This window comes from Rutidosis leptorrhynchoides, chromosome 6 (assembly GCF_046630445.1).
Source record: "Rutidosis leptorrhynchoides isolate AG116_Rl617_1_P2 chromosome 6, CSIRO_AGI_Rlap_v1, whole genome shotgun sequence".
Lineage (NCBI taxonomy): Eukaryota > Viridiplantae > Streptophyta > Magnoliopsida > Asterales > Asteraceae > Rutidosis > Rutidosis leptorrhynchoides.
In genome coordinates this window covers 8,753,473-8,767,613 of record NC_092338.1, presented here as the reverse complement: position 1 = coordinate 8,767,613, position 14,141 = coordinate 8,753,473, and the positions used below count along the sequence as shown (strand labels likewise).

Here is a 14,141-nt window from a genome sequence, read left to right as displayed (position 1 = left end):
ATGTGAGCGGCACATATGCCACATCACTACTTAGCATAAAGTAGGTTTTGCAATCTTCACATAAAATCAATAAATAGCACCATGACACGTATCTCGGAATATCACCGAGCACTCATGCCTATAAATAGGCCACCTAGGTCATCACTTTGAAAACTACTAGACTTGTGGCATAGAACAAACTTTATCTCTCACATAGTACTTTCTCAATGTAGAACATCGATACTTAGTCGTAGAACGCTAGACGGACCGACTCATAGTTTGGCTCCACGAGATTGATAAAGTCATCCCACAGCATTCTGGCCGTGAACCGGGTCTGCAGAGATCCGTTTCCAGGAAAAACATTAATCGGCAATCTACCTCATCACACTAAGTAGTTACATTGTTGTAGTGGTACTCGTTAACCGGATGGAAATAGGCAGAGGCGGAGACAAGGGGGGACTGAGGGGTGCTCAGCCTCCCCCAAGGCTCAAAATAAAGCTCAAATTTTAATTGTATTTTTTGCTAAATAATTATAAGTCCTCTCAATGATCAAGTCTCAAATGTATTGACAAGCTGTCCATTGTCACTTTAAAAATTAGATTAAAATTTATAAACATAATATGTGTTTATCGAGTAAGCCACCATGATCTCTCAATCCTGAATTCGCCTCTGAACATAGGTACCAACATTTTACGACCCAAACCGAGGAATCCATCGTAATGTAAATTGCCGTCTAATTTGATAGCGTGAACGCATGACATTCTGATACAAACTAGTGCATCTTGAAACCCGTAAGAACATCCAACGTCTACGTTCAATATAAAAGCGAAACACTCGCATCGAAGGCATAGAAAATATCATTTGTCATTAATTACTTTCTCATAATGCAATAAATATTATTTGCATTTATTATTCTCAACAAACTCAATCCTGCCTTTCCAACTGTAATCCTCTTCCTTCTTATTTATATTCACATTTCTACTATCACTCTTTACTAACCACTCTTCACTCCCAAAAATGATCTTTTTAATCGTTTTTGCTTTCATCATCATTCAAATCAACACCATCGAATCCAAGATTCCGGCAGTGATCGTGTTCGGTGATTCGTCCGTCGATGCCGGAAACAACAACCATTTGCAAACGGTTTTGAAGAGCAATTTCAAGCCATATGGTCGTGATTTTTATGGCGGAAAGGCAACCGGTAGATTCTCAAATGGACGCGTTCCGACAGATTTTATTTCCGAGTCATTTGGCTTACGACCGTTCGTGCCGGCTTACTTTGATCCGGCTTATAACATGTCGGATTTTGCTACGGGTGTTTGTTTCGCTTCTGCTGGGACCGGTTACGACAATGCCACGTCAGATGTGCTTGTAAGTATATTCCGTTACTCATTTATCATAATTAATTTACATAGCTTAGACACGTATTATGTTTATATATATGGACATTACATTTTTTATTCTTTATTAAGCTGTTAAAAGTAGAATATTTGTTACAAGAGTAGACACTTCATCTGTCGACAACGTACAGTACTAATTAATCATATATCCTACTACAGAGTACTGTAAAGTACTCCCTCATTTCCAATTTAAGACCATTTTAATGGGGGGTGATGGGTTTTTGTGGAATACAGTGATAAATTTATAATGTGTTTTGTGATGGGTGAGAGAGAAGATGAGAATGTGATGGGCGATGTGTCAAATTCTAATTGAAAGTTGGAAGTATAAAGAAACGTAATGTGAGAAAATAATACTCCACCGATTGATGCAACCTGTGATGATGTTCGTGATACCTTCAATTACGGCCCAAAATATTTGCTCCACGCGGTGTTAATGTTGTGATGGGCATGATGGTGGTCATCGCCCTGATCAAGTCACATTAATGTTGGTATAATAGTTCACAGAAAAAAAAATAAAAATAAAAAATTTTGTATTTTTTATTTACTTTACTGTTTTATTCATAAATTTTATCTACATTTTGTTTTAATGCATAAATTAAAGGTTTAAAAAAACTTTATTTTATTATTATAATTTATTTATAAAATATAAAAATGAACTATTAATTTGAGTCAACTCAAAAACTAAAACCGAACTATTAAATTGAGACGGAGGAAATAATATAATTCTTAGTGGTTAGGTACGGCTCTAGTTATTGAGTCAATAGCAAGCGTCGATTTATTGGCGACTTGACTAACTCTTAGAGCCTAAAGTAAATTTCAAGCAGGATTTAAAACCCATGGAAATTTGATTTTATCATTTTCATGGCGTCTCAATTTTATTTTTAATTTAATTTAATTTTAATTTACTTATTGACCGGAGGTCCACTCGGAAGCAATCTCTTTATCCGTCGAATAGAGAGAGGGATGACTTTCTCTACTTTTGAGTGTTTTTCACTCTGGGTGGAGAAATGACTTGTCTTTATTCTCGGATAGGGGAAAGATTATCTACATCCCACCTCCCCCATACACCACTCATGTGGTATTGGGTTTCGTTGTTGTCGTTGTTGTTGTTGCTTAGTGGTTAGGAAAATGATATCCTCAGTTTCGAGTGCAAATATCACTAGCAACATTTCTTGGAGTGGTATGAGAAATGGGTCAGAAATTGTGATGAGATATCCCGGTCAAACCATGTACAGTCCCTTACCGGGTAGCCTAAAGAGAGAGATACCTTATACGTTCAGTACTTGATAAAAAAATTCAACATAGCTTAGTAGTTGGGGTTATAATATTCAAAAAAGAGATCTTAAGTTCAAATTGCATTGGTAGCATAGTTTGTGTGACCATAACAAAGCTTGTAAGCAATCACATACATTTGAATAAAAATATTTTTCCACGACAACAGAGAAAACGTTATTCATTTATTCGTTTTACTAGTTACGAAGAATTCACCATTCTCCACTAAATATGACGTTAATATTTGTGAAATGCAGTCAGTGATACCTCTATGGAAAGAAGTGGAAAACTATAAGGAATACCAAAAGAAACTAAGAGCATATTTAGGTGACCAAAAAGCCAACACCATTTTATCAGAAGCAGTCTATCTTACAAGCATGGGCACAAATGACTTTCTTGAGAATTATTATACACTTCAAAACAGGAGACGCCAATACAATGTCACACAATACCAAGATTTTCTAGTCAAAATTGCCGAGTCGTTTATCAAACAACTCTATAGCCTCGGTGCAAGAAAAATTTCGCTCGGAGGGCTTCCTCCAATGGGTTGTTTGCCGTTGGAACGAACCACGAGCTTTATGATTGGAAATGGAAATAAATGTAATGCCGATTATAATAAGGTGGCGTTAGCGTTTAACGGGAAGTTGGGACGTTTGGTTACGCAGTTGAATCGGGAGCTTTCGGGGAGCAAAATAGTCTTTTCTAATCCGTATATGATTTTTCAACAAATTGTTCGGAAACCGTCAGCTTATGGTAATGCTTCCATCTCTACTCCGGCTCATTTTAATTACCCACTTTCTTATTTATATATAAAATAAAAACATTCATTTTTAAATTTTCACATTAATAGCAAATTCATACATGTGATATCATATATCACATAATTATTATTACGAGTTTAAATAGTGTGGAGGTGCATTTAATATTGCTGGTGACCAATCTATGCCATATATTGTGTTGAGTTAATTTATGTGGCATTAAATTGACAAAGCCTTGCAGCGAAAAAAGTTCTCATATCAACATCAGTATTTATCTTCCCAACTAGATGAATTAATTCACACTACAATAATAGTAAAATAAAGTTTATTTTCATTTAGCATTTTTTTAATATAAAATTGAGGAAAATATAACAATTTATTTTTGTTGATAGGATTCGAGACTGCAGCAGTAGCATGTTGTTCAACAGGATTATTTGAGATGGGATACATGTGTGATCAATATAACCCATTTACATGCTCCGATGCCAATAAATATGTATTTTGGGATTCTTTTCATCCTAGTGAAAAGACGAATCGCATTATATCTCAACATCTGTTTAAAACCGTTCTTTCTAAACTATTGTCCTAATTTTGGATTATATAAATGAAGTCAAGAATACAAGGTATTAAGATATTAATCCAAGGTGTGTTATATCATTTTGTTATAATTATTATTAATTAAATTAAATTATTATGTTATGTCTCGTGTGCAAATACAAATAGATTCTATTTTATGTTGCTTGCTTTGGTGTAGACATTTTTTATTTTCTCTTTCTGATTGGCTTGGAAAGGCCTAGTTTCTACGGCCCAAATTATATATATTGTTTATCCAATGGGAAATGGGAAATGAGAAATTGGTCAAAATACCCATATTTATAAAAGTGTTCTCAAAAAATAAAAATTACAAGAAATATCCCTTATTTACGCATCCTGCATGATGCGTATATCTTTTTGCGTGATGTGTGGTTACGAGAAAATGACCCAAAAATGCATTTTTAGTCGCGAACATGCAACATCCACCAAGAACCACGCACCGTGCATGGTGCATGGTTTTTGGTGCTTGTTGGAGAAAAACTTTAATTGAACACATCTTTTGACTTGTTGGTCCGATTTAGTCACCTTTTTTTTGAAAACGTGTATCTTATCGAGATCTGTCCGTTGGAACGCTTCTAAGGCGACAAAAATAATTTTGAATATACACCTAGTATGCAGCTGCATTTTTTTAATAACTTTGTAAATGCTCGATTTGCGAAATGTGACGTTTATTCAATTGATTGAGGGATATCGTATACTTTTAGTCAAGATTGATGATAAAATTAACGTACCAGAAATTAGTTTGTTTTATAGCAAGTAATGAGTGGTCAAAGTATGTTAAAAAGTCAAAATAAACGAAAACGGAAAAAATTGAAGGTCTTCGAGACCTCGTTTCGAAAACAATTTTGGGACAAACCGCCTCCGAAACTACGAGTCAAAAGATACGGTCATTCATGGTTCTCCCCACCAAACACCATGCACCACGCACAGTGCGTGGTGCTTGGTGCTTGGTGCGTTTTCGAGAGTAAAAGTGCCCGTTTTAGTCATTTTCTCGTAACCACACATCACGTACCAAGATACACGCATCATGCAATTTTCATTGCTTGAGGGTCTTGAAAATGAGTTATTCTGACCAATTTCAATTATATGGCAGTAGCATGCTGGAAATTTAAGGCTTTTTTCCATAATGATGTGATTATGGGTATGTTTGCCAAAACTAGCTGGAAGCTGCAAGCGTTTAGCTGCAGGCGTTTAGCTGCAAGCCTTTAGCTGCAAGCGTTTAACTGAAAGCGTTTAGCTGAAGCTTTTTAAATGTATTTAATTGTTTGGCAAAGTAGCTGGAGCTGTTATAAAATAAGTAAAATGACAAAAATGGACACTAGAAAAAATACTTAAATATCATTATTTTAGTTTAATAAAACATAGTCATTACCAAATAACCGAAAACATATATAATACTACTAATAACCGAAAACATATATAATACTACTAAATTATTAATGACGATCATTCCATATTGAAGTAGCAATATTGTTACGAATATGTTTCATCTCATTCCTTCTTCCTTCAAATAGTCCTTCGGTGCGTGTGTCATGATTATTAACATTATTAAGCTCATCTCGTGATATGTAATTTGGATGTTCAACGATTATTGCAAACTAAATCATTAATGACGTGCATTCAAATTAAAGTATCAACTCTAATATGAAAAACACTTATGCTTTTTTTAATCATCAACTTTACGAGCAACAACAATGTATGCAAAGACAAACCTATAAATTTAAATACAATACTATATATGTTTGTATACGATACATGTTTAGAAATTGATATATCTATATATTGAAATTGAAATTGGATACCCCTAACTGTTGGATTTACGTGAGACAACTTTAAGAGGGTATTAAAGTAAAGTACGTCACCAAAAGCTCATGTTCCATTTAAACGCTAGTTTCTAAAGCGTTTCAATAAAGAGCTTTTTGGAGCTATTTCAATCCCACTAAAAGCTTTAAGTTGTGTTTACCAAACAAAGCTATTTAACGAGTAGGAGCTTTTTCTTAAACGCTAAAAGCTAGAAGCTCCAAAAAGCTCCTAAAAGCTCTTTGCCAAACATACCCTATGTATATTGAAAAATGAAAACATTGTAACCACTCAGGCTTGCCTGAGTGACCACCGAGTTACCCAATGAAGCACACCACCCGGGTTCAATTCCTGGCTCCGCCAAATTGTTCAAAAAGGGAGTGTGATTAGAGGGTGCGCATAATGCGCAATTCACCCGGTACCAGGTCTCGCGCTCGGGGGGCTTGACTACCCGAGGTTTTACCTTCTATGGGGGAGCCAATGTGCTCGTTCATATGAGGGTTTCCTCGGTTACCCAAAAAAAAAAAAAAAAAAAAAAAAATATGAAAACATTGTAGGCTGCAAAACACCTGCTTTTAAAGTTTCACAATTGAAATTAAAGATATCTACCGACTCTTGAGATCTTAATATGCTCACGTTTGGTACGGCTAATAGTATATAAGGGGAATAGTAATATATGTTCTTGGATGTTACTACTGTAATATAATTAGCATCTTGCAAGTGAGTCTAGAACATTTGGTCAAGCCAATCTTCAATACTTTCAAGAACGAATGAACTTTTAACTAACTTTTGGAAGTTACAACTTCTTAGGAAACTTTTAACGACACAAAGTATTCATTAATCGGTTCTAGGCACCTCACAGATATTATATTTATCATTTTACGCTAACCGGACAGCTTTTATACAAAACTGGTAAAACGGCATTGCGATTGTCATATATAACTAAAAGATACATAAATAGTAATACCGGTATTAGATGAAGTTGTTACATAAAACATAACATCCAAAAATTCCTCATAAAGGATTAACAAGCAACACAACAAGACACAAAACCACTACCTGTTTACCAAAGATCTAGTTCATTCTTCGGATGAGCTCGTTGATATAATCTTCACGATTTCCAGCATCACCACCTTCAACATAGTGGTTCCTCTTCTTCTTCATCCCACCCAATGGTGCCTTCAGCTTAATTGGCCACAAGAAGTTGTTGGCTTCCTTGAAATGAGGGCCCGCAGTCAAGATTTCGTGAATCAGATCTTCAACACAGATCAGCCCAAATTTACCAAGAGCCTGTTATAACAATAGACGTGTCAGTTATAGTCATCAACTTTCTATGATATAAACATATTTTCCAAATTATTGGTGAGGGTCTATAACTAACAATTAGAGAATATGTACTAATGATGCGAAATTAGCCCAAAAGTAAGCCTCATAGTATTATACTGTAGTAGTAATATAGAAGAACGAAAAAAAGTTACTTGTTCAACGATGGAATTATCAGTGAGAGGAATTCTTTGTTTGTTGAGCTTCCCATATCCCCTCTTGTAGATCAACTCTTTGACACTTTTTAAGTTGGGATACCTGTACAAAAGATGTATTTATTTTACAATGCAATATGGTAAAGCATTTATATATATAATTATATATATTCCACTTGTAATTAATCATACCCGTAAGTAACATATGGTTCCACCCTGTGCAACATGTTCAATGTTGCTTTGTTGACTTTCAAGAAAACACCGTTGAAGATCTGGAGAACAGAATGATAAGGATCACGAACATAATATAAAGAACAAATAACCAACATAAAAATAAAGATTCAATAAAACTTAACAGCCATATCAGAAATCTCTTTTCTGTTGGTGTGGGTTTAGGAGAGTATTACAAAAGCACAAGAAATTCAACGTGCATATTAGTGTTGTGAGCCTGACTTATGCATATTTCAAATTAACCATTTAAAGATTCTAATAAGTTCATTCATTAACTAGTCAATGGGGGATATAAAACTGCTTAGGAATAATATAGCCCAATTATCATTATATTTATCAGATAAACACAAAAGCCATTCAAACACAAAGACACAGAAAATGACTTTGAGGCTTAAAAGATCACCTGTCTCAAACGCAAGAGCTGCAAAATCTTTTTCGACTTTGGGTCCATGGCATTGATACTGCACATTAAAAACAAGATAAAAAACAAACTCAACACTGATATCATTTTTAAAGCAATAAGATGCAGAACAAAGTGGCAGAAAAGCTATAAAAACATACAAAACAAAGTACAGAACAAATACTCACCCTCGAATACGAATGATAAACAACATCTTAGCTTCAGGATTCACATAGAATCCACCTTTTAATCGTGCTTCACGCTTAAGCTGAATTAGCTCTTTTTGCTGCATTGCAAACAATATCATCATACAACAATGACGTAAACCACCTAGTCACCAACTCGCCTTAAATTTATAATATCACATCTCAGGAATACAATACAAACGGTACAATCAATCATACCTGGTCTTCATACTCTTTACTGTACTGTTTAGCCCTGTTGAAAATAAGCTTCCTGTTAGCAGCATTCTTTTTCTTCAAAATCTCACTATCTTGCTTCTTTGCCAAAGCCCATTCCTCATTCCTCTTTTGCTTTTTCAATACAGACTCAGGAACCAACTGTCCCGCCTTGGTAACTTCAACCATTTTTCACACTAGAAAACATTAATGAAGTTAATAAACTATAACATATATCCCACCTTATATTTTCTATTGCAAGTACAATTCTAGCATAATGCAAAACAAACATCTTTGGACCAATTTTTCAAAACAAAGTAATATTGCAGTTCTAATTGATACTGTTAGGAGGAAAGTGGCAAATAGTGTTTCGATTCGGTTTTGGAAAGATAATTAGATTGGATATGGTCCTTTGAATGGATGGTATAATAGGCTTTATCATCTAGAATTGAACCCTGATTGTATGGTTAATAACCTAGATAAAAGCTTATATGTCAAGACAATAATGAAACAGAAATAAATTGTCATAAACTTGGTAACAATTTAAGCTGAAATTGATAAGCTCGTGAACTAGAATGTAGAGTATCATTTTCATGTATCTAAAAACATTGCAAATTGAGACAGTTTTACACTTTGCATACATTAGTTCGAATATATATGATGTATATATTAAGCTGAATCATAAGTAAAACATAAAACAAATGATGTGATCAAACATGTGCGAACTTAAGATATGATGATGTGAAATAAGAAAGAAAAACTTACATTGACAAATTAGGGTTTGTAATAGAATAATGATAACGGTAAACGTCACTGGCGATTAAAGGGCGTATGTCCGGTGAATAGTATAGAGTTCTGAAGAGAAATGGGAATTAGGGTTTTGTAGGGTTAGCTGGTGATAGTTTATGATTGGGCTTAAGTTTTATATCTACAAATGGGCTTAAGTTACCCGAAACCGCTGACCCAATATCTTGTTACTTTTTCTAATCATTTTTCTAGTCACTTCAACATATTTTACTAGTGAAGTTTAAACATCAAACCCGCTATGAATATATAAGAATATAATCATGGTTACATGGGATTGTTTTTTCATACAAGTATATATAATATACACAACCAAACATGCTTTACAGTGTTGTACTGTACAACACTGTAAAGCATGTTTGGTTGTGTATTTGTAAAAATTAGTTGTGTATATATCATCACCCATAATAAATATATATAAATATAAACAATAATAAAGTTTAAAAGTTTAATTTGAGTTATTATGAGCTAATAAGACCATACGAGTAGACTGCCATGTGAAAACCACATGCATATATGCTAGAAACAAGAAAAGACAAAAAAATTCCAATAGGGAGAACAAAGCAAGCAAAAGGGGAATTCAATGACTAACAAAGGCCGCCTTGTAATGTAGTGGTCAAAGTGATGATATGTTTATACCAGTTGATTTCACTTTATGAACAATTAACTATACCCTACGTCCCCGATCAAATTTGATAAAGTAAACGATTAAAAAAGCAAGATCAAACTTTCTCCTTGACTATGAATGTGCAACGAGATTCTGTTAAGAGTGAATTCAACACTGCCAACACCCTAAAGTAATTCAAAAGCAAGAACCAAGAAAAAAAAAACAATATTCTTGTGTACACATATTATGCCAAATTGTTCATTTAAAGAAAAGTTTCATTACCAAAAGCAATGATCTCTTCTATTCATGTCTCTGTCCACTTCGTTTACAAACCAGATGGTCCAAACCACAAGCAGGAGACGTATTATACTTTTGAAAAGGCAACTCAAGCAATAGACGTAATAAATTGATGCACGTCGTTATAGTACTGATCTAATCTATTTAGCGGGTTTCTACGTAATTAAATAATTATCACCAATTAGATTCCCTTACATCAAGTGTTTGTAACACACACAAACATAATCCTTTAATTATCCCAAGTTCCCCTATTGTTCTGTATGCATAACTAGCTAATAGAGCTAGTACAAGGTAAAAAAATAATATCATATACACATAATTTGCATTGAGAGATGAAAACAGAAAATGAGCATAACAGAATAACTTGATATGCTTCAATATTCAATTTTATTTTATGATATGGTTACAAATTAACAAATTTATTTAAGTCCTAACAGCGAGAACAACTATTTTAAGTAACCCTCAAGGAATGGGAAATATCATTCCTGAACTGCTAAACATATTCCGCGAAATGAATGCCAATTCCAGTTTATTCCAACCATATAAAATGACAAAAACACCCTTCAACAATGGCATGTTTTATCTCCTAGAACACGAGCATGGGGATGATGGTATGTCTTTATATGCAGAGGTATCAAACAACTCCATAAATCTTTGATCTGAAATTCGAGCCTTTGCAGCTGCAAACCTTTGGTACTCATCAAAAATAGACGTCAGACACCATCTTTGGATTTTTCTCAAGCATCCCACTAGACAACCAGTTCGATGCTGCAGCAAGAGTTAGATACAAGTATTAATGACAAATTTATATTTACAGAGAGTTAACGGGCCTGCATATTAATTGAACAATAAGACAGCATGTTTCATACCTTGCCTCTTTTGCAATGAATTAACAAAGGGTGATTTCTTACATCTGTTAATCAAATGAGTATATTAAGAGATTTCCCGAACAATGTACCCTCTAACGCCAGTGTACACTTAACTGTAAACAAAGTAATTAGTGAATTTACATACCAAGAACAACTTTCAACGCTTCACGAATTGTCTCTTCAGGAATATTGACAAAAGGCTCCTGCGCGATAATGCCGTGAAAATGTCACATGCACGGAACAGTTAACACACAAAAAAAATCTTTTTTCGAAGTTGGAAATTAAACTAGTTGCAATAACTACACATAGCACAGATTAAAACCAGCAAAGTTCATATGCTTAGTAATTTCATCCTCAATTATGAGATCTATATGAGTTAGTTGATATGCACCTTTCGGAATTCAATTTTTAGCCTCACTATGTAGTCCTCTAACACTTATGGTCCCAATCAACTCTACAAGTTCTAGTGCCATGAAGAAAGGAACACTACCAAATTACCACATTAATAAGAAAGAGAGAACACTGCATGATCATATATATAGGCATATATATGTATTTTTTAAGTGCAAAAGGCAACTCAAATGCAAGAGCAAACATAACCGCAGAAATACGAAAGTAATTGTGCGCTGTGCTTAAACACTGCGGAGCCCGCATAAAGAATGTTTGCGAAAGTGTCCCGCACAAATATTGCAGATATGTCGGTGCTGTGCGGATATCAACTCCGCGGAAATCCGAAACCTATAAATAGGGAGCTTGGCCTCTCATTTTAGGTTGTTGATTCTATGCAATTGCTCTGGTCTTTATGGTTCACTTGTGAATACGCTCAAGCATCAATCATAATAGAGCCAAGGTAATGCAATCAAGACCGGGACATGGTGATTGATCACTTGAATCTAAGTGAAAGACGATCATAAGGTCCCAAAAACACTATCAACACCACCATCCACCCCTCATTGCACTCAATTCCTAAATTAGATCTTAACATCTAATTTAGAATTGATCACTGCATTCGTACTGAATTTATTTCAATTTCCAATTCTGTGATACAGTAACTAAAATAACTGTATCCACTCTAAGTCTATAATGTACTAACAAATCTAATTTCAACTACTAACCCTGCATATGGTAGAAATGTAAAAATTAAAAGAAAATCATTAAATTACTTAAGGAGCGGTTGTTTCGAATAAACGAATTCAAAAGCTCATAGCTAGTCAATCAACTTGAGAACAAGTAAAAATTATATGAATAATAATAGAGTATAGCAATCGCAATAACATAATAGTAATGCTCACAATAAACTGATACGAAAATAGCAATGAAAACAGAATTAAGGAAATCTCTAATTCTGATAACTTTTTTTTGGTAATACTATACCTTAGTGCCTTCAATTCCAAACTGAAATAACTGAATTCTATTAGCCTTCAAAAACTCCACGTTATGGTCCGGATAGGGTTCCGGACACAAATATCTGCAAAATTGATACACAATTAGTCAATTAAGTACAATATGCACGTTGATTGATAGCAGCGAGTATAAATTTAAATAAATTGGAACGAATTAACTACTATTATATACGGAGTAATTGATTGATTGATACAAAATATTAGCAAGTTACGTACGCAAACATTGACTTACACAATTGAGCGTAAACCTAGGGTTTTAAGAAACGAGAAATTGGCGGTATCTGGAAATCCAGAACGATAAATACCGTTATCAACCATTGAGAAATTGAGTGGAGGGGTGTAAAGCTCTTCGCCATTTGAATCTGATTTATCAGTCGACGTGGTTGATAATTTCATTACGGAATTAACGACTTCGATTGTTCTACACGTGTCACGTTCCTGTTGGTTGAGTTCTTGCTGGTCTAATTTCATTGTAAATTATATATTGATTGATGGATAAATAGAAGTTGCAGAGTATATGTTTAGAAGATGCAGAGAAATAACGAAGAGAGTTTATGGCGGTTATAGATAATAGTTGCAGAAGGTCTTACTACAATTTATAGGGTGTGGGAGTGGAAGACGGTTGTTGACACGTGTTGTATTTTAATTGGGCAGTAGCCAAGAAGTCGCTGCTTTTTAGTTTAGTGATGTACTAAAGTTACAAAAAATCCTAAAAATATTTATAGAGAACCCTCTAATTTTGTTAATAGGCATAAAAACAAAAATATTGTATAATTCAATAATCAATAATCCTATCAATGAAAACAGAGTTAGCAATAGTCCGAATGTGGTGGTCTGGTGGACAGCACAATGAACGCACCCATACGAGCATGAGTGCACACCCCTCGATGAGCACAACGACGATTAGACACGACTATCGTTCAATGAAAGGTCTAAATTGAACTTAGGTTTTAGGGAGGTTTATTGGAGTGAATATAAAGTGTGATATCCAACATGGAGAAATCAAATGTATATATATAATTTTAGGAGGACCTCCCTTTAGTATCAATTGATTTTAAAGTATTAAAGAATTTTAAGATTTAATTGTAGGACTAGTTGTTTAGGTTATCGGTCATATTACAAGCATGAAAACGAATTATAATCTTTTGTACTTATTGACAACTCTTTTTAGGTAAACGAGGAAACTCTCCGATGAACGAGCTCATTGACTCCCTCATAGAAGGTAAAACCTTCGGTAATCAAGCCCCCCAAGCGCGAGACATGGTACTGGGTGAATTGCGCATTATGCGCACCCTCTAGTCACACTCCTTTTTTGAACAATTTGGCATAGCCAGGAATTGAACCCTGGTTGTGTGCTTCATTGGGCAACTCGGTGGCCACTCAGGCAAGCGTGAGTGGTTAATTATTGACATTTTTATAGTTATATGTGTGAGATATTTTATACTCCGTAGATCATTACACAACTGACATGTGTTGAATCCTATGTGAATTGTTTATACGTTTCTTTTGTTATAATTCAGTAGGCTTATAACTACATTTAATGGTTATAAGAACAAAGAGAGAAGAAGGAGAGAAGAAATATTGATATTGATATTTCAAGAGAAATGGTGCACCTTAAATGGCTACCATACATGTCTATTTATAGCATAAAATATTACTATGCAAGAAATATAATAATAATAAAATTAACATCCAATCTAGATATTTTATAACACTCCCCCTTGGATGACAATTTTATTAGAGAATAACTAGTACTGCCTCGTTAAAAACCTTGCTAAAGAAAACCCATTGGGATAAAACTTTAGCTAAGGGAAAAAGAGTGCAGCATAGAGTTGACTCCCCCTCAAGTAG

At 34.4% G+C, this 14,141-nt stretch overlaps 3 protein-coding genes across 3 annotated transcripts; 1 reads left to right on the top strand and 2 right to left on the bottom strand.

Annotated features, from left to right (window-relative positions):
* The first annotated feature begins 996 nt into the window (after positions 1-996).
* LOC139853002 (GDSL esterase/lipase At2g42990-like) lies at positions 997-4,043 on the top strand. Its single transcript, XM_071842362.1, has 3 exons — positions 997-1,350; positions 2,909-3,404; positions 3,802-4,043. Exons 1-3 carry the CDS (start codon positions 997-999, stop codon positions 3,996-3,998), a joined length of 1,047 nt encoding a protein of 348 aa, XP_071698463.1. The 3' UTR covers positions 3,999-4,043.
* A 2,670-nt stretch (positions 4,044-6,713) lies between these two features.
* On the bottom strand, positions 6,714-9,196 carry LOC139852133 (large ribosomal subunit protein uL30y-like). Its single transcript, XM_071841356.1, has 7 exons — positions 9,076-9,196; positions 8,317-8,507; positions 8,101-8,198; positions 7,916-7,973; positions 7,474-7,553; positions 7,282-7,384; positions 6,714-7,093 (listed from the first exon to the last, which is right to left on the bottom strand). Exons 2-7 carry the CDS (start codon positions 8,497-8,499, stop codon positions 6,878-6,880), a joined length of 738 nt encoding a protein of 245 aa, XP_071697457.1. The 5' UTR covers positions 8,500-8,507; positions 9,076-9,196; the 3' UTR covers positions 6,714-6,877.
* Positions 9,197-10,332: 1,136 nt separating this feature from the next.
* Positions 10,333-12,943, bottom strand: LOC139851840 (inositol diphosphatase DSP1-like). Its single transcript, XM_071841016.1, has 5 exons — positions 12,523-12,943; positions 12,262-12,355; positions 11,033-11,090; positions 10,888-10,931; positions 10,333-10,786 (listed from the first exon to the last, which is right to left on the bottom strand). The coding sequence occupies exons 1-5, from the start codon at positions 12,759-12,761 to the stop codon at positions 10,598-10,600; spliced, it is 624 nt and encodes a 207-aa protein (XP_071697117.1). The 5' UTR covers positions 12,762-12,943; the 3' UTR covers positions 10,333-10,597.
* Positions 12,944-14,141: the final 1,198 nt, after the last annotated feature.

Coding starts and splice junctions, on each gene's coding strand:
- LOC139853002 (XM_071842362.1), top strand. CDS start 997: ATGATCTTTTTAATCGTTTTTGCTTTCATCATCATTCAAATCAACACC. Junction 1,351..2,908: donor ATGCCACGTCAGATGTGCTT/GTAAGTATATTC, acceptor TGTGAAATGCAG/TCAGTGATACCTCTATGGAA. Junction 3,405..3,801: donor TCGGAAACCGTCAGCTTATG/GTAATGCTTCCA, acceptor TTTTGTTGATAG/GATTCGAGACTGCAGCAGTA.
- LOC139852133 (XM_071841356.1), bottom strand. CDS start 8,499: ATGGTTGAAGTTACCAAGGCGGGACAGTTGGTTCCTGAGTCTGTATTG. Junction 7,385..7,473: donor GAACCATATGTTACTTACGG/GTATGATTAATT, acceptor TCTTTTGTACAG/GTATCCCAACTTAAAAAGTG. Junction 7,094..7,281: donor ATAATTCCATCGTTGAACAA/GTAACTTTTTTT, acceptor TTGTTATAACAG/GCTCTTGGTAAATTTGGGCT.
- LOC139851840 (XM_071841016.1), bottom strand. CDS start 12,761: ATGAAATTAGACCAGCAAGAACTCAACCAACAGGAACGTGACACGTGT. Junction 12,356..12,522: donor CTAGGTTTACGCTCAATTGT/GTAAGTCAATGT, acceptor TCAATTTTGCAG/ATATTTGTGTCCGGAACCCT. Junction 10,787..10,887: donor TTCATTGCAAAAGAGGCAAG/GTATGAAACATG, acceptor CTCTTGCTGCAG/CATCGAACTGGTTGTCTAGT.